General features: G+C 45.9%; 1 protein-coding gene and 1 pseudogene across 1 annotated transcript; one reads left to right on the top strand and one right to left on the bottom strand.

Annotated features, from left to right (window-relative positions):
- Positions 1 to 474: 474 nt before the first annotated feature.
- Positions 475 to 5,928, bottom strand: LOC139435277 (hatching enzyme 1.2-like). Its single transcript, XM_071205718.1, has 6 exons — positions 5,851 to 5,928; positions 2,163 to 2,232; positions 1,963 to 2,077; positions 1,297 to 1,469; positions 943 to 1,024; positions 475 to 782 (listed from the first exon to the last, which is right to left on the bottom strand). The coding sequence occupies exons 1-6, from the start codon at positions 5,926 to 5,928 to the stop codon at positions 650 to 652; spliced, it is 651 nt and encodes a 216-aa protein (XP_071061819.1). The 3' UTR covers positions 475 to 649.
- A 13,547-nt stretch (positions 5,929 to 19,475) lies between these two features.
- LOC117460045 (uncharacterized) overlaps positions 19,476 to 19,764 on the top strand; it is a 6,934-nt pseudogene continuing 6,645 nt past the window's right edge.

Genomic DNA, 19,764 nt, shown 5'->3' with positions numbered 1-19,764 from the left:
AGGTCATCCACGTTTTTAAGTCCTTAAGGCAGTCTTGAATTTTATTTAGATGATTAATTTCATCAGGCTTGATTGATAAATATAGTTGAGTATCATCCGCATAACAATGAAAGTGTACAGAATGATTCCTTATAATATTGCCTAACGGAAGCATATATAATGTGAACAAAATAGGTCCGAGCACTGAGCCCTGTGGCACTCCATGGCTAACTTTGGTTTGCGTGGAAGATTCATCGTTAACACGTACAAACTGAGAGCGTTCAGATAGATAGGACCTAAACCAGCCTAAAGCAGAATCTAATATAGAGTTAAATGCAACAGTAAGGCTATTTTTATCATCGTCAACATGCATATTAAAGTCACCTACGATAATTACTTTATCCGTTTTAGGTACCAAAGTTGATACAAACTCAGAGAATTCTAGGTATAGGCTTGTAGGTATACATTTTCAATACAAGGAAAGAGCAAGCGGGGTAGGATTTTCAAAAACTTTATTAATCTCATGGTTAATGTCAGTTAACATCAGCGTGGCTCAGTGCGTCCCTCCTCATGTCTGAATAAAGTTTGAATACTTTGCATGAACTGAAAACTGTACTTCAATTTGGATTATGCATGCGTCTGTAATATATTTCGACAGTAGCGCAGTTGGTTAGTCGTTACCACAGTGGTAGAGTGAGTTCAGCCTCAGTACATCCAGCTCACTGAGGTGTGTCCTTTGACCTATCTGCACCCCGCTAGTCTTCGACAACACCGTCGGACTGCCATCTTGACTGAAGTAAGACCTGAAACAAAAGATCATTTACTAAATAGTTGTGTAGGATTATAACATACAGTTCTTCCCAAGTTAGAATTCATTCATCCTGTATTGGTATTATTATTATTCGTTTTTCTTTTTAAATGTTATGCAGGGGAAGAAATACACGAGGATGGGTTCAGACTTACTCCCCGTAGTGCATGATGGAGTTGAGGTCATACGGCAGGTTCTGAGTGTCTCCTTGTTTCACCTCGAAGTTGCTTCGTTTCCCTTTTTAAAATCAGGAATTATTCATTACACCTTGATTTCTGCAGAACATGGAGTTGGTTTGTTCTAATCATCCTAAGCTACAGCACCATTTTATGTTTTATTTCTGTGCCTTTAAGGATTTGTATCATCTAAAAGAAAACATTAAAACCTTACAATGTACTTCTACATCGAATTGCCCCAAAAATACATATGCAGTTTAAAATATGCGAAATGGAAAAACTATTCATTGTGTTTTCTTAATACAGGATAATGTCTCCCAGCGAGGTGTTCACCTGGCATGATGTTGCTCCACTCCACAGAGATGTACTGGTCGCGGTCCCTGCGGTTGTGTTCGTGGTGCAGACACAGAACATGGATGATCTCATGGCAAACATTACCCACAGAGCACGAGGGTGCGGAGTACAGCGCCTGGGCTCCTCCTACACATCCAACGTAGGACGAACAGCTGCAGAGACAAGAAAAGGCATTTACTCTCCTACTTCTGGTAACATAAAGCCAAGCGGAAAGAAACTTTTTAAACCAAATGTATCCATGTGTTGCTGCAGTATAGAGAGGCGAAGTCCCTCCCTTTCCGGGGGACCTCCATGGGACCTTATTTCTGTGAGTTATTTGCACAATTTTTACCCCAAGAAAATCTATCTTCCCAGTTATCATTGGAACTATATCCACTGGAGAAACTCCCTGAAATAGATACAAATAAATAACCTTCAGTCGAGGCTATTTATACGAGAGCAACACTTGTATTTTAACTTCTAATACTTAAAAAACAAAAGAGTTTGCCTTCATTTGCTGCCTTATGTGAAAAGAAAAAAATATATTTAAGGTGTTCACAAGTGTTATGTTAAAACTAGATAGTTATGAGTGAAGACACAAATCAAAATACCTCAAGACAAGAGAGAAATAATAATAATTTTGGGTTGAATAGTAACATCTCTCACCCTTTGCCATTACGGAACTCGATGTAGTTCAGCTCTGTGGTGTGAGGCGTGAAGCGAATGCAGGTGACGTCTGAGATCATCTTGAAGGCAGCGTGGATGTCAAACGCTCGATCAGCTGTTGGAATGAAAACATAACAGTTGCTAATCACTTGTTGCTAATGAGTCAAACATTAGAGCGGGTTAATAAAGAATCCACCCACCGAGTTCCTGACTGATGGTGTACGGCATGACGGCGTCCGACCACAGGTTCTGCACGGCATTCCTGTCCTCCTGAAAATATAAACAGCAACAACAGTTCGGTTTTATCGCCACACTTTCAACACTTCCATGGATTTATAAATATGGTTGTTCATCGTCTTAATTTACCAGTTTTGAGCCCAATTTCCATCAACAATTGCAGAATTCTGAAGACTTCATTTTACAACTTAAAAGGTGGGGTTGTAGGTAAAGTCTTTAGTCTTATACATCCATGGGTAAAATACACAGCCGGAAACAATCTGCCTCTTCCTTCAGTCTTCCTTACAGAGCCCCTCCTCCAACACACACATGACCAATGAGGGCACGAGATGAGTTTGTGCACAAACGGAAGGCTGACAGGCAGGCAGGCCATCAAGTTATTTTAGCCAGGCCGGCTCAGATGATTGGTCGTGCTTTTTACAGCGCCACGGCTTCCACAGATGACATTTTTTAATGTATTTATTGTCAAAGCATTTAATGTATTCATTTCTATCGGGATGTTAAGAGCATTCCATGGAATATAACAAGTGTTTCTGAAGTGAATTACTTACCCCACCTTTAAGGTCTGCCTGACTTAAAAAAAGCATTATTATTATTTGTAATAATTCTAAGAAGTAGTCGGGAGGGCAGTAGCGTGGCGTGGGAAAGAAATTAGGGGAAGCCAATAATACGTCCTTTCTTTTGGGTCGGGGGTGGGGTGGTCAATGTAATAACGTAACCAGGTGAGTGATTACAGCACCCGGTATCATTTTACACACATTTGTATCATACAGATGCAGGACTTACACACGCCTGTTATCTAACCGACAGGTCCGCACGCACTCTCCAGCCGAAACTCTAATAAGCATTCATTCACAAACTAAATCAGGAGACCTTTAACGTTTTACGTCCGATTCGCTCCTTTTTTCCTCGCTGTACACAGCTCCAGTTTGGGCATTGGCCTGTCATCAGATTGTATTTGTTGTTGCTGCTGTAGCGGAAGTTTAGTACAATTATTTTTGATTAAATACTCCAAATCTCCACCCTCCATAATTGCACTTGCTTCAGTTGCTTGCTACTTTCTAACTGCGGTGAGAGTGATGCAGTGCCGCTATCTATCTTCTATCGATTAGATTTATGATTCGAAAATTATAAAAGTAGGGTAGACATGTGGATATTATCCGACTGAACAAAACGTGCATTTATCTAACAGGTTCGTTTTCCACTGACCTTATTTCGAGCTATTTTCCAAAATCCTATGGAGAAATCTCATTGCTTTTTTGTCGAGGGAAACCGAGCGCATCTTACTTCCGGGTTTTAGGACTCGTCACTGCAACACTAAGTTGATGCGATTTGATTGGATTGTGAGGCAAGGGAAGCCAGCCGCCTCTGGCTTCCCTTGGCATGGCCCTGACCAATCACAGGTTGGCAGGGGCATGATGTGAGCCTCATCTGATTGGTCAATCCCTTCATTTTTTTTCACCAAGGGAAGCCAATTTTGGCTGGCCTCCTCTCGCAACAGAGAGTGCAATCTACTGTTTCACCATAACATCTACAGGGGCGCTGTTTCACTATTTGTAAAATACTCAATGAGAATGGGGGCGAGATGGACCAGGAGCAACACACAACAAAGAATTACCGAAACTAAACGAAGTGTTTTTATTTATTTATTATAATTATATAACTACAATCTGAAAAAACAGGGGAAGCCTGGCTTCCCTTGGCCTCCAGGAGAAAACGCCACTGGGGGAGGGGAGTAGTGGTGGCAAAGGTAGAATTGTTATTAGTTTAAATATTTGTAGTTTAATGCATTTGTTTTATTAATTTCCCCTTCAATGCTTTCCCTTAGTGTGCCGGCTCGCCCCTTGGTGCTCAGGGGGGTATACTACGAAGCAGGATTTTCGCTTAGCCGGCTAAATTCAGGGAAAACTCCGGCTTTCCGGTCCTACGAAGCTGGTTCTCTTTTTAGCAGGCTAGATCTCCATGGTAACTTATGCTTAGCGGCTAACCTGGTCGGGACCAGGTTAGGTTGCAGGCTAAGAGCTCAACTCAGTGAAAGCACCGCCTGCTGACCAATCAGAGCTCAGTGTGCGGAGTTTAAAGCGATCAAGTCATATTACAGGAGAAAGGAAATACAGAAAAACTGCCGTCGCAGGAAAGACGGCCGGCAAAAATCACCGACTGTGTGAACGTGAACATTAATAGAATATCACCTCCCATCTTCAGAGCAATCTGACTATTATAGCATTAGCGTTAAGAAAGCTTACTTAAATATCGGCCACAACATAAGTAACCGGATCAGAGTACATTAAGTAGAGTCCGCTGCATATCACTTCATAATGTATCATATATTTTTAATATCTATATGAATGATCTATCGGATGATTTAAGTGTCTGTAAAACAGGGTGTGTGATTGGTAATGTGATTGTAAACCATCTTATGTATGCCGATGATCTGGCAATTGTTTCTCCTAGCAGTGCTGGTTTTCAACAGTTGCTAAATGTTTGTTCTGATTACGGAGTCAAATTTGACGTTAAATACAATGCTAAGAAGAGCGCTGGCTAGAAAATTCTCTTGGTGTTCAGATAAGGTTAAGGTGAACCTCTTTAGAGCGTATTGCACTCCTCTCTATACTGCCCCCTTGTGGGTCAAGTATAAGAAGGCGAGCCTCCGGAAGCTCCAGGTTGCATATAATGACTGTTTGCGTATACTGCTTAGAAAACCAAGGTGGTGCAGTGCAAGTGAAATGTTCTGTAATGCACGAGTCAACACGTTCCATGCTCTTTTGAGAGGTCTGATGTACAAATTCATCTGTCGATTGAATGTTTCTCATAACTCTGTCATTATGCTGCTTTCAAATCCGTGTCTCAGTGCTGTACGATACCAGTCACCTCTGTGGAAACATTGGTATGGCTGCCTTTTTTTAGTTTGTATTTGAGTGTTGTATGTTTTGTAATAATGGACCAAGAGTCTCTTTAAATAAAGATGATGATGATGATGATATATCTCCTTATCTGAGTCAGCTGAGCCGTATCTGGCCGTGCAACACTCACAGTGTCACATACTGTATGCAGAAGTATTATTTTAAGCAACACATTAAGTTGACAAAACACTCGAGACAAATGTAATTAAAGTCAGATCGTGTTTTAGACGGGGCAGTGATATCATAAACCTGTTAATGTACGCATTCAAACACTTTTTCTTTTGCCAGCTGTATTCACCTTGCAGGTGCAGCTATGTGGCTTTTATCCTGGATAAAGTGTTTAAGTCATGGATGTTTAAAGTTTAACTTCTTCATATTTGACTAGTATTAAAGTTCACTTTTCATTCAGGAAGTATGACGCTGCGCTGTCAGTACGCTTCTCCATGTTTGTGATTGGTCGAATGCTCCAGATACCACCCCTTTCATGTGAACGCGCACTTAACTGGATAGGAAACGGCTGGCTTGAGCGATCCACTTGATAACCCGCGTCGTAGAACAGTTTAGCGACAGCGTGTATGTTTTGGATTAGGCCAACCGGCTAACTCAAACATATCCAGGTTAGGTTGAACCAGCTTCGTAGTATAGGCCCCAGGAGTCTTTATTCTTTGTTTTGCAATAATAAAAACTGTTGGCCAGGAATGTCATTGCATCCTAAAGAAATGTGGGAAATAAAAGTTGTCCTTCTTACCGGAATCAAAATGTCTCCCTCTTGGACAATCACGTCATCTTCAAGCCCTACGACGTGATAAAACGAGTCACTGTTCATTGCATCTATGAAAGACTATATTTATTTTACACATGTATTCAAAGTTTACCTTCTAGAGTTTCTGAACTGGATCGCTGTGGCTCTAGCATTAACACCAACACACCTAGAGAAATCTGAGGGTTAAATCAAATCATTTTAAAACACGACATTCAATATCTGATAAACGTACCTGTTGCAGGATGAGTCATATTATGGGTGCCATTTAAGGGAATGACACTACCTGTACATTAAATATTAAGTGAAATATAGTTTAAAACAAATAGAGATATAAACAGAATGTTCAGTTTGTATAAAATTACAGTTTACCTTGTTTTTGCACATCTGACATCGCAGTAACATTGTTTACAAAAACAAGGAATTCCTCATTAATAATTTCTATATTTGATCAAATGCTTTAAAAAAACAATAATCAATTGAACACCAACCTGTTGCATGACTGGTATCCTTCTGTGTTGCATTTATAGGGACACCACCAACGACTGCATGAAAAGAAAGAGTGAATAATCATTATTATTATTATTATTAGGCAAAATGTGTACTTTTGAATGCTTACATTCTTACCTGAAAGCATGCAGATGAAGACCAGAAGCCACATAGTGCAACACAGTTTCAACAAACTAACAAACTAGTAGTGATGTTACGTATTGCGCCGAGGCTTTGGAGCGTGTGTCGAGTAATCCCCGAAGCTTTTTGTGAAGCATGTACCGAGGCTTGTATCGTTTTGGGCCAGTGATGTCACCGATGACAAACGAAGCCTCGATGCCTGTCGACACCACGTGACTGCTTCAGGAAGCGATTCAGATCGGTTGAACCGTTGAACCACTCACAACGCTCATAATACCCATGGATGTATAATAAGAACCATATTACCCCTCTTGTACCCGGGCCCGGTGACACGATGGAATCAAGAGAGCTCAGACCCTCACTTATAGAGGTCGGAACATGTCATAAGTATTACCAGATACAAGCATTCATAAATGTAGGAATAAAAACATCAATAAATACAGGAATACATATCTTACAGTGTTTTCAATGAGATTCAGCATGTGTGCTGTGGCTCAGCTGGAAAGCAGTTGACTCATGACCGCAGGGTCCGTGGTTCAACGACTGAACTATACGTATTTTTTGTTGTTTATAAAAGCTACAGCTAAATGAGATAATGTAGTTAATAAATATATTCTTTGATATGGTTTAGCCTTTCTCAGGTTACAACATGGTTAAGTTTATGAATATTATTAAGGAATTAAAATCCCTCTTTGAAAAGACTAAGGAGGCTGCTAAACATTGCAATCACAATCATTAAACTGTAATAAATACAATATTGTTAACATGAAAATATAATTTAATGTTCGTTGTTTAGAGTTATTCTAAGGCTTTACTCATTGGGAACTCGGTATGAGATAGAGCACACTGTTGAGATGTCTAATCTGCCTGTTTTACACACTTTGACCAACAGGGGGGTTTGTGTTCAAATGAAGCCCATGATGAGATGAACCCTTTTGCGAACCAATTGTCTGGAAAGCTTCAAAGCTTCATAAGGCTTCATCTCGCCATCACTACAAACTAGCGTCCTGACTGTCTCCTCAGCAGCTGTGATCACTTCACTGATTACAGGCTCTATATATAAGCATTCAGCCTGACCTGTAGAGGGCGCTGCAGTGGGTTTAAAGGGGCTAACACAGCATGATATCTATTCATAAGGTATTGGTGTTATTTTTAGGCTTTTTCTTGACATATATTGCGCAATGGGCTAATTATTAGGGTGTAGGTCAATTATTTGCAACAATATTTTTGACTCATCGCTTTTACATAACATATTTATTTTCTCTTACCTTCTTTGCAAAGAACCTGTTATTTTCTGTTAGTCATTACCTAAGTCACATGTGTCAAATTCAAGGCCCGGGGGCCAAATCAGGCCCTTGGTGGATTTAATTTTGGCCCGCAGGATAATTTTTAATGACTATTAGATCTGGCCTGCCGGTATATTGCACGCACACCTTCACTCCATCCTGAGGGTCTCCTCAGCTCAGAGCCTGAGCCCAAACATGAGAGGAGATGCCAAGTATCTGAACTAGCATCACAGAGGAGCACACTGAGTTTACATGGATATTTCCTTCTGACCTTTTAATTTTGCGACAACAGGGTATGTTTGGTTTTCTCTTTGAGGGAAATAGTTTTTTTGAAACTGTTGTTGGCCTGTAGAAAAATGTCATAAGAAAAGCTGCAGATAGAGATATTGAGACATTTAACATTTATGCTAGAATATGTAAAGCAGGATCTACATCATAGTCTATCGTTTCTGGCAGGTAAATGAAGTGATGGTATAAGAAGCTGTTAGTGCAGGGGTTCCCAAACTTTTCAGCCCGCGACCCCCAGAAGAACAGTGCTAGTGACTGGCGACCCCTGTCAACTGGGGGGGGGGGGGGTAGTGAATCTCGCGGGAATATCTCCGCAATGGAGCGAGCTTAAATTTCACTTTCGATTGCATGATATAGCCCAGCACAACACCTTCGTCACACGTTTCCACTTGTTTGTACCATTTTCAGGCGATTTGTAATCCGTTCTAGAAAACTGTGGTTTTAGGATTTCAAGGAGCGTATAGAACAAACACTGGGTGTATTTTATGAACAATTATCCAAGCTGGAAGTAGATTTAGATGTTTTAGGAGTGAGAGAGTATTATCTAGTATTGGAGAAGGGGGTAAATTGAGCTAGTGGGTAAATTGAACCACCCCTGTAACCAGGCAACGCCTCATAGTTGTGTAAGCATTGGGTTGAGAGGTCATATGTTGTGAGCATGCGCAGTCTGTCCTGGAGTACTTGGGCAGTGTGAATTGAACGATCAACCGATCACTGTCAATGAAACGCGGAGAGAAGCAGCAGTGCAAATAGTTAAGTCTATTACCTTGTATGCACTACGACATTAACGTGGTAAAATGTAATGTGTTTTTTTATGAAAATGTGTTGTGAATGTTGTGTTTTCAATTAAACAACCGTTACAACATGAAAATGTGTTTTATTTTGTTTGCTTTCATATATAGTAATAGTATTGTAAACGAAACATTTAAAGTGTATCACGTGCTCTCATTGTATGCTCTGTTTTTGACACAAAGATGCATTACATGTCGCATGCTGTCTGCGTTTTCTTTGCTTTTTACTGCAAATATCTTATGTCACCATATGTGACGTATGAGGCCTTGGTTGTAGAGCGTCCCGAATGGTCGTATTGAACCGAATGAACACCAAGTTGTTGATTCCCCTGGAGACTCGGATGGAGTAGATGGAGGTTGATACATATCAGTGTCAGCCATATCAATGTCAGCCATATCAATGTCAGCCATAGCGCTGTCGAGATCGGGTGTCCAGATTGTTGTAGAGGATGGGGGTCCTCCAGGCGTTTGCTCCAGGCTGCAACTCGCGGGGAGAGACTTGGTTTTTCTCAGATCCATGGCTAGTTTTCAACGGTCGTCTTAGTGGGGTCCTTAGTTTTATATGATTTGCTGAGTGGGGTGGGACTTATTGCATTGAGTGGGAGGAGTCATCTGTAGAAAGTACTCTGTTTTATTAGATTTCGTAAAGCATCAGACTCTTAATGGCAGTTTGTGATTTTGAGGCTAATTCAGTGAAACAAGGCAGTTTTGAACATTTGACAGATTTATGCTTAATTCTCTCAAAAAGATACTGAAAGATACACTTTTGTGTATAAAAGCTGAAAAGTAGATAATGAAGTACTTTGTTTTAGTAGACTTCGTCAAGCATCTGACTCTTAATGTCAGTTTGTGATTTTGAGGCTATTTCAGTGAAAAGAAGGCTGTTTTGAACATTTGACAGATTTATGCTTAAATTCTCTGAGAAAGTTACTGAAAAGATACACTTTTGTGTATAAAAGTGGACCACTAACATAAAGTACTCTGTTTGAGGAGATTTCGTTAGGATTCTGACTCTAAAAGGCAAGTTTTTTGATTTTAAGACTTTTTACAGACACTCGGCAGATTTATGTGTAAAGATTTCGTTAAGAATCTGACTCTTAACACACCATCCCCCCGAGAGCCAAACATACTCACCGCCTTTTCAACGCCCTCCCCCTGCAGCAGCTCAGGTGTGAACCCCCCATACAGAATGTCAGTCACTGTGTAAAACTTTGTAGTGACACTCTGCAGATTTGTGTGTAATTCTCTCACAAAGGAACTGTAAGATACACTTTTTATGTATGCAAAATCTTAAAACATTTCTGAAAATAAAATACTTTATCTGACTACATTTTCTTTAAAAGCACTTTTTTTGAAATTATTTATTTATTATTTCATTGGAGCAATCCAGTTTTGTTGACATCAATGCTTTATTCTCTTTTATTGTGTTACTAAGATACTTTTAGTTACACTTTAATGGATGCAAACCTTTTTAAACGGGTAAAATATTCATTAATGTGTAAGGAATTTGTTTTCTTTATGTCTCTCTAAAAGGCAAGTTTGTGATTTTAACACTGTTTCGATGAAACACAGCAGTCTTGATAACTTGACATGACTAACATTACTTTTCTAAATATATGTTTTTTATAGGCGTTACTTTGATTTCTTTCATGTTATTTTAAACACAACATACTGTGATATTTTTTTTTTTGTTGTCTTTCTCTCCTTTTTCCATTATATGTTTTGAAAAACTACATAGTGATTTCTAGCAAAATACAACATGCAACTAATACAGTATACAATATTACGACTTTTTGCGATATTTTCAACACAATATACTATAAAAATGTATAGGGCTTCAAGATATTTTGCATGTCATGCATAAACACAGTGTCATCTTTCTTTCACGGACGTGCTGTCTTTCACGGACGTGCTGTCAACAAGTTATGTTTTCTGCTTCTTCATCCTCTGAATTTTCCTCCCCCGTCCCTCTTCCTTCGCCCCTCACAGAGAGTGTCTTAATCAACATATAGATTAACATCCCATGCTTATCTCGAATCCTCACACCAAAGGCCAACTCCAAACGTGCGCGTGTGTGTGTGTGTGTGTGTGTGTGTGTGTGTGTGTGTGTGTGTGTGTGTGTGTGTGTGTGTGTGTGTGTGTGTGTTAATTGTTCTTAAGGGTAGGCGGTAGGTCATTTTTGGAGAAACCAGTTTGAGTGAGAGTCTTTCCTCACAGAGCCCCTCCTCCAACAAACATGAACGCGCACATGTCCAAAAGAGGGCACGAGATAAGTTTGTGCACAGATTTTTCGGCTGTAGGAGTCTGAACCCCGCACTGCTGCTGCATTCATTTCTTGACTGGCGCTTCTTGACTGGCGCTTGCCATTTTTCTTTTTTGAAAACCCCCACTATCTGCTGGCGTCATAGCCAAAAGGAAGGGGTGGAGAAAAGGGGGAGGCTGGGAGGGGGCGGGTAGACAGTCTCACGCATAACTTCAAAAGAGACACCTAGATTAACATCAAAGGCTTTCACCAGTGTGAAATCACACCTGCCTGTTATAACACCTCACATCAAAGGGCAAACATCAAAGGCTAATTAGATTAGACAACAAAGGGCTCTGAGGGGACAGGAGCCAGACAACATAACTTCAAAGAGTCTGCCTTAATCAACACATCAAAGAATTAGACAACAAAAGGCACTACACAGGGGGCTTTTCACACCTACCTGTTATAACACACATCAAAGGACTAGACTACAAAAGGGGTGTGAGGGGGCAGGGGCCAGATAACATAACTTCAAAGAGACTATCTTAATCAATACATCAAATAACTAAACAACAAAGGCACTACACAGGGGGGTATTTCACACCTATCTGTGATAACACATATCAAAAGGATCTCGAACAATGGGAGGCGGGACTTAGCTCATTAACATGATTGTAGCCAATCAAAGGATCTCGCAATAGGGGGCGGGATTTAGCTCATTTGCATAAGTAGGGAGAGGTGTGATCACCTGTCACTTTTTTGACGAAAGCGGCATGGTTACTACTACTGGTAGCATATAATAATGTTAAAATGTGCTAAATATATACACTGCAAAAAACAAAAAAGAGGAGTAAAAGTAGCTCACGAGTTGTTTTATTTTTTTAAAGTAGCCCTCATCCTAAAAAAGGTTGGAGACCCCTGTTATAGAACGATACATTTGACAATTTTAAGCTTGGCCTACCATTTTATTGGAGCGATGAGGAACAGGTGGGGCTTGAAATACCCACCTATTCAAAGTGGGGAATGACAGCAAAAGTTTGAGAACCACTGGATTAGGCCAACCGGCTAACTCAAACATATCCAAGTTAGGTTGAACCAGCTTCGTAGTACAGGCCCCTGGACCAGCAGCATAAGATATACAGGGGATACTGACAACTCCATAAACTATAGAATATACCTTTTTATAAATCCTGAAATCTGTTGGCTTGAAGAAACAATCTGTCAAGTTTTGTCAAATTATTTACAATAATATACAGCTATCGTTTTGATTAAAAATATCAGAATGAAGATGAACCTTAAAATAAACACAAACCACATAAAAAATAACCTACACAAGGAACAGAAACAATGAAAATAAAACTATTGCTGCAAAAACATTCAGTTTGAACCTATGAAACCAAGTAGAAATCCCACAGGGACATTTTGATATGGTTTTTGTTAAGCAGAGCATTGATTATTCCTTCTTCTGCACTGACTCAACACTCTTCCAGTTGGAACATATTGTTATGGCCTCATAAATGAACATATATCATTGCATAATTGGACAGAGCAAAATCGACCCGGGTGAAACAATAAGCTCGGGTTCTATTTCGTCCCTACTGACCGCCAGAGGCGGTGCTTTAGCACTGGATATGTCCATCGCGCGCATGCGCAGCTCGAGTACCAATAACAACAAAGTCACCTGTGACCCACGTGACACCGGCTACATCAGCCGGTGTCGACAGAGGATCTGTTCCTTTTCATCTTCTCGCTGCGCGAGAGTACCTTGGCTACATTTTTTGTAGTCTACAGCGTTCGTTCGTTCGGAACATTTGTTAAGGATTCTCTGCAAACAGCTGGCTGCGTGTAGCTTCGCGACTCATCCAGTCGGGCCGCGGGATTACCCATCCTCCAGGAGCTGCGGCTGGCTGCGCAGAGACTTCGTTCGGACAGGTTGGTGTCGGCTTGGTTGGCGACGGCAGTGTTTCTACTCCCTCTCCCAGCCTAGTTGTCCTGATTTCTGTCTGTTTGCTGAGTCTTTTGGTGACGGAGGTGTTTTCGCTCCCTCTCCCAGGAGTATTGCTGTGCTTTTGTACTCTTTTGGCCGCGGCGCTGAGCCAAACGTCATTAGCATTGAGCTAAACCTCATTAGCATTGAGCTAAACTTCATTAGCATTGAGCTAAACTTCATAGCATTGAGCTAAACTTCATTGGCATTGAGCTGTACTGGCTAGTTAGCAGTAGCGGCTGCAGCCACTCGGCTGACGCCGGGTTGAGCACCGGAGTTTCCCGTGCCGTTCTTTTTTCTTTAGCTACAGCTGGCATTCGCCTTTGATTTAACGCTAAAGTTGCCGTGTTTATCCTGTTAAACAAGTAGCTGGTGAAGTCTGTGTTCCCACACCCGCTCCCGGTTACGCTGCATCTGGCGTTCGTCTTCAGTTTAACCAGTGAAGGCAGTGTTTGCGCCCCCGCTCCTGGTAGGCGCTAAACGGCCTGGTTTTTTCCGTTAAGCAGGTAGCTGGTGAAGGCTGTGCTCCCGCACCCGCTCCCGGTTACGCTGCGTCTGGCATTCGTCTGAAAATTAACCAGTGAAGGCAGTGTTCTCGCCCCCGCTCCTGGTAGACGCTAAACTGCCTGGTGTTTTCTGTTAAGCAGGTAGCTGGTGAAGGCTGTGTTCCCGCACCCGCTCCCGGTTACGCTGCATCTGGCATTTGTCTGTAAATTAACCAGTGAAGGCAGTGTTCTCGCCCCCGCTCCTGGTAGACGCTAAACTGCCTTGTGGTTTTCTGTTAGCAGGTAGCTGGTGAAGGCTGTGTTCCCGCACCCGCTCCCGGTTACGCTGCATCAGGCATTCGTCTGTAAATTAACCAGTGAAGGCAGTGTTCTCGCCCCCGCTCCTGGTAGACGCTAACTGCCTTGTGTTTTGGTTTAAGCAGGTAGCTGGTGAAGGCTGCGTTCCCGCACCCGCTCCCGGTTACGCTGCATCTGGCACTCGCCTCGGCTCAGCCAGTGAAGGGCAGGTAGCTGGTGAAGGCTGTGTTCCCGCACCCGCTCCCGGCTTCTCTGCATCTGGCTACCTACAGAATGGCTCATTCATGTAGCACCTGTATGGCTTCTCTCGAGCCCGAGGACGGCCACGACCGTTGCCCCTCTTGCCTCGGCCTCGAGCATCTAAGGGAAGCTCTCACAGTAGGGGCCTGCATGAACTGTAGCTGCATGCCCGGGCACTCAGGGTGGCTAGAATCACTGAGGTGGAACGTCTGGCAGGCAGCCAACGGACACCTCTCTTGGTCACATCCTCCCCCAGATCAGTTCGACCGTCCCTGGCGACTTGAGGGAGCGATGGCCATGGGTGCACCCCCCAATAAGAGGACTAGGAAACAGGCTGTCCTCTAAAGTGGATCAGCTAGCTACCGACATGGACACGATGAAGTCGCTCCTCGTGGCCCTTCAGCCGGGGCCCGGTATAGGGGCTTGCTAGCGGGCCGCCTGCCCCTCCTTCGGTTGCTGCCCCTCCTTCGGTTGCCGCCCCTCCTCGGTTGCCGCACCTCTGTACGAGGATGCCTTGTCGCTAGCTGGCTTCGGCTAACCTCTTCAATGAAGAGACGGAGGACGAGGTCCCGCTCGAGGAGTTTTCCCTCTCCTCTGCTCAGGGGTCTCTGCAGGACGGGGAGGACGGCTCCATGGCGGCCATCATTCGTACAGCCTTGGCGCACCTGCAGATTCCGGTTCCGCAGGCCCAACTTGGCTCCGGCTAGTGCCTTCTTCAGGCGTAACCCAGCCCGTGTCCCCCTCACCGTTCCTCCTTCAGAGGAGTACCTGAGGGAGCTCCAGGCATGCTGGAGGGACACCAGGGCCTTTAGCCGCACTGGTTCCGATGCCCGGACCTTGGCTGCCATGCAGGACCCGGCCCATTGAGCCTGCCATCGCCTCCCTGATTCTGGCTCCTGACGAGGCTTTAAGGCCTGAGGTCAGGTGCCCTCAGCCTCAGTGCAGGGTCACGGATGGGCTGCTCTGTAGGGCCTACGACGCAGCGGCACGCATGGGTCGTATCGGGAACTCCCTCTCCCATCTAATGCTGGCCGTCTCCGCCTCGCTGCAGCAGGCTCCGGCCGAGCCTTCTTTGCTGGGCCTCAGCGATGCATCACTGCAGGCCTTTGCCCTAATGACTAGGGAATTGGGATGAGTATGTCTTTTCTGGTACAGACTCGTCGCCAGGTTTGGCTGGCCCCAGTCACCACTGACGGAGACATGTAGGAGAGTCTACGTAGCGTGCCAGTCGAGCCAGGGGAGCTGTTTGGGTCAGCTGCCCTGGAGACACTGGAGCGCGCTGCCCAAGCGAGGCAGACCAGGCAGCAGATCTCGGGTCTTCGCAGTCCCGCGGCCGCTCCCGGCAGGCCCAGGGGCCGCTCTAGCAGCCGCGCTCAGCCACCGGCTTACTGGGGTGGTCGGCAGAGTTCCCAGCGGCCCACTCAACCGGCCAATGACTTTCGTGCCCCAGGTCGCCGTGGCTTCCAGGCGGCCTCGCGCTTCAGAGCCTTACACGGCGCCCCACGAGGGGCTCCAGGGGCGGGGGCTAGGCCCTGAAGTCCCGGGGGTCGTCGGCTGTTTTTCCCAGCAGCAGCTCAGCTACTGGGCTGCCTGTATTTCCGACCCTGGGTGGTTTCCACACTAACCCGGGGCTACGAGTTGCAGTTCCGACGCCGGCCCCTAGCCTTCGGCCGGGTCAGAATGACAGTTGTCAAGGACCCGGCGAAGGCCTTAGCGCTAGCCCAAGAGTTGTCCGTCCTCTTGGCCAAAGGCGCAATCGAGCCAGTGGACCCCCTGCGTCAGAGCGGGGGGTTCTACTCGACGTACTTTCTTGTGAGCAAGAAAGTTGGCGGATTCCGTCCAGTTCTGGACCTCAGAGGAATCAACAGATTCCTGAGGGTACTACCCTTCCATATGCTACCACAGCAGACACCCTTCGTGTGTCACACAGGGGGAGTGATTCACAACCGTGGACTTGAGGGATGCCTACTTCCACGTGCCAATTGCATCCCATCACCGGAGGTTCTTGAGGTTCGCCTTTCAGGGTCGACATTATCAGTTTCGGGTGCTTCCCTTTGGTCTCTCCCTCTCCCCAAGTGGTGTTCACCAGGGTTGTTGCGGCAGCACTCGCTCCCCTGCAGGCACAGGGCATGAAGGTCCTGCCATACCTGGACGACTGGCTGGTTTGCGCGCCGTCCCGGGCCCAAGGGGCCCAGGATACGGCGCGCCTCTCATCCCACGTTGCCGGTTGGGCCTGACAGTGAACACCGGGAAGAGTTGCCTGGACCCTTCCCAGCAGGTCACTTATCTGGGGATGGTCCTAGATTCGGTCACCATGAGGGCCTACTTGACACCTCGTCGTGTGGACGACATTTCCCACCATCTTCGCATCTTCAGACTAGGCAGAGGGTGCCTTACATACAGTTCCTCCGGCTCTTAGGCAGACTGACAGCTGCCTCAGCCGTCGTGCCCTTGGGCCTGTTGTCACTGCGCCCCATGCAGATGTGGCTGAACAGCCGTCACTTGGACGCCAAGCGGCACAGGCACAAGAGAGTCAGGGTTCTCAGCGGTGCCTCCACTCTATGTCCCGCTGGAGGGACAGGGCCTATCTCCTGAGGGGTGTGCCCATGGGCACCATCCCATCCCGCCGGGAGACTGTCACTGTGGATGCGTGTCTCTCGGGGTGGGTGCGGTGTGGCAGGGCAGGACTGTGCAGGGTCAGTGGTCTGCCCAGGAAGGTGCACGCCATATCAATGTGCTGGAGCTTCGAGCGGTGTTGCTCGCACTCATGCACTTTTTACCCCAACTGGCGGGCAGGCATGTGCTCGTTCGTTCGGACAACATGTCCGCAGTTGCCCAAATCAACCACCAGGGGGGCGCCAGGTCCGCACAGCTGCTCCGCGTTTCGCAGAGCCTCTTGCCTTGGGCGCTCCCCCGCCTCACCAGTCTGCGGGCAGTTTTTCTGCCAGGGGACCTGAATCAGGTCGCAGATTTCCTCTCACGGCGCAAGCCTCCACCGGGGGAGTGGAGCTTCACCCGGAGGTGGTGGAGATAATTTGGAGCCTCTTCGGCAGGGCCGAGGTGGACCTCTTTGCCTCGGAAGAGTCGAGGCACTGCCCCCTCTGGTTCTCCTGGTCGGAGGTGACCAGCCCATTGGGTCAGGATGCCCTGGCGCACGATTGGCCGGACACTCTCCTGTATGCCTTCCCGCCGTTGCCTCTGATACTTCAGACGCTTCAGAGGGTCCTTACCCAGGGGCACAGGCTCCTTCTAGTCGCCCCCGCTGGCCGGGGAGTCTGGTTCCCACTGCTACGCAGTCTCTGCGGCAGCCCACCGTGGCGTCTCCCCGACAGGAAGGCCTCCTGTCACAGCTCAAGGGTCAGATCTGGCATCCCGACCCTCGCCGCCTTCAGCTCTGGGTTTGGCCTCTGCAGGGCCCAACCCACTGTTGAGCGGTGTCACGGCATCTGTCAGGGAAACTATCCTGAATGCCAGAGCTCCATCCACTCGGGCACAGTATGAGTGCAAATGGAGGCTCTTCTCCCACTGGTGTGTGAGTAAGGCTGAGAATCCGGACATTGCTCCGTGGCCACCATTTTAGAGTTTCTGCAGTCCCTTCTGGATAGTGGACGTTCTCACTCCACTTTGAAGGTGTATATGGCTGCTATCTCTGCCCGACATGTCGGAGTCGATGGCGCCACAGTGGGGCGCCACAGGTTGGTGTCCCTCTTTCTAAGAGGGGCTCTACGGCAGCGCCCCCCCCTAGCACCCCAAGGGCCCCGGCTTGGGACCTGCCCCTAGTGTTGGATGCACTATCATCTCCTCCCTTCGAACCCTTGGCCCAGGTCGGGCTTAAATGGCTGTCCCTGAAGGCAGCATTTCTGCTTGCCATAACCTCAGGGAAGCGAGTCGGAGAGCTTCATGCCCTCTCCGTAAGCAGTACATGCCTGAGGTGGAACTCCGATGGCTCGGGTGTCACCCTCTGGCCGAATGTGGCGTTCTTGCCCAAGGTGCTTCCACTAGCCCACTCCAATCGGCCTATCCAGCTGGCACGCTTTAACATTCCACAGGAGAACGGCACACCTGAGTTGCTGTGCCCTGTGCGTGCCCTGAGGGCGTATATTGATGCTACGGCCTGTATACGACAGTCAGAGCAGCTCTTCATTTGCCATGGCGGCACTAGGAAGGGTCGTGCTCTCTCGAAGCAGCGGCTGTCCCACTGGGTGGTGGATACCATCACATGTGCCTATGGGGCCAGTGGCCGTCCCCCGCCATCAGGGGCCAGATGCCACTCTACAAGAGGCGTCTCAACATCGTGGGCTGCCCTAAGAGGGGTGCCCCTGGAGACCATCTGCGCCGCGGCGTCATGGGCGTCTTCTGGCACATTCTCCAGGTTCTACCGGGTCAATGTCGCCACTCCTCACCCCCTGGGGGTGGTCTTGTGGCCAAGCTCCGCTGCTTCCAACTAGGTGAGTAAGTGCTTGGATTCTTCATGACATGGTTGGTATAGGTCATCCAGTGCTAAAGCACCGCCTCTGGCGGTCAGTAGGGACGAAATAGAACGATAGTTACGGCTGTAACTACGGTCTATGAGTCCCGGATGACCGCCAGAGTTTCCTGTCACTCAGAATTCTTGTGTGCTCGCGAGAAGATTCTGGGAACAGATCCTCTGTCGACACCGGCTGATGTAGCCGGTGTCACGTGGGTCACAGGTGACTTTGTTGTTATTGGTACTCGAGCTGCGCATGCGCGCGATGGACATATACAGTGCTAAAGCACCGCCTCTGGCGGTCATCCGGGACTCATAGAACCGTAGTTACAGCCGTAACTATCGTTTTACTGTCTGTAATAAATGTTAGTGCATCCTTAGTGGTTTGAGAATATCTACAAAGAATAATCAAGTGTTAAATTACAGTCATTATAAGGAGGCTCAAAGGAAAAATCAAAAGCACATGTGATTTTAAGGAAAAGTTTAATTTATTATTAACTGTGGATTATTTTGTTGCTTCTTCAAATATAAAAAAGTAATATATGTATAATATCAATACAAATCTACTTTTACTGAACAATAAATCCTTTTTTTACACTACTGAAAAATGTGTGTTTTTCCTTTCCAATACATATGTTTTTTACAATATGTTCTTAATAAACTAGGCATACATCAGCTCACCCTGTGTGTGTGTGTGTGTGTGTGTGTGTGTGTGGTGTGTGTGTGTGTGTGTGTGTGTGGTGTGCGTGCGTGCGTGCGTGCGTGTGTGTGTGTGTGTGTGTGGAGAATCCTTAACAAGCCTCACCTGTGCTTTGTCGTTAAGTGGAATATAAAGCAGCTGCTGATGCATCAGTTAATCGTCCAGTCCCCTTCCTTTTAGATTTGTGTTTTTGTTGGAAGGTGTGCTGGACATTGCCAAGCTCTAATACTGACTGTATTATTTTTGATTGTACTGCTTATAAGCTGCAACATGCTGAGGCTTGGGAACATGTAAGTTACATTTCTTGTAGATTTATTTCTATGTGTGTACTTAATTGTCTCTAAATGATGTGTTTTATGTGTTCAAGTTTGTTATGGATGGCTGCAGCTATCATCTTGTGTCAAGCCAGGCCTAATGTGAAGCTACATTCGCAGTCAAGTAAGCTTCAATTAAGTAATTTTACA

This window comes from Pseudochaenichthys georgianus, chromosome 15 (assembly GCF_902827115.2).
Source record: "Pseudochaenichthys georgianus chromosome 15, fPseGeo1.2, whole genome shotgun sequence".
Classification (NCBI taxonomy): domain Eukaryota; kingdom Metazoa; phylum Chordata; class Actinopteri; order Perciformes; family Channichthyidae; genus Pseudochaenichthys; species Pseudochaenichthys georgianus.
This window is presented reverse-complemented; position numbering and strand designations above follow the sequence as displayed.

Excerpts from the sequence above, each read along its gene's own strand:
- LOC139435277 (XM_071205718.1), bottom strand. The coding sequence starts at position 5,928 with ATGAACAGTGACTCGTTTTATCACGTCGTAGGGCTTGAAGATGACGTG. Across the intron at positions 2,233-5,850 it reads AGGGAGACATTTTGATTCCG|GAGGACAGGAATGCCGTGCA; the intron begins GTAAGAAGGACA and ends TTATATTTTCAG. Across the intron at positions 2,078-2,162 it reads CACCATCAGTCAGGAACTCG|CTGATCGAGCGTTTGACATC; the intron begins GTGGGTGGATTC and ends TCATTCCAACAG.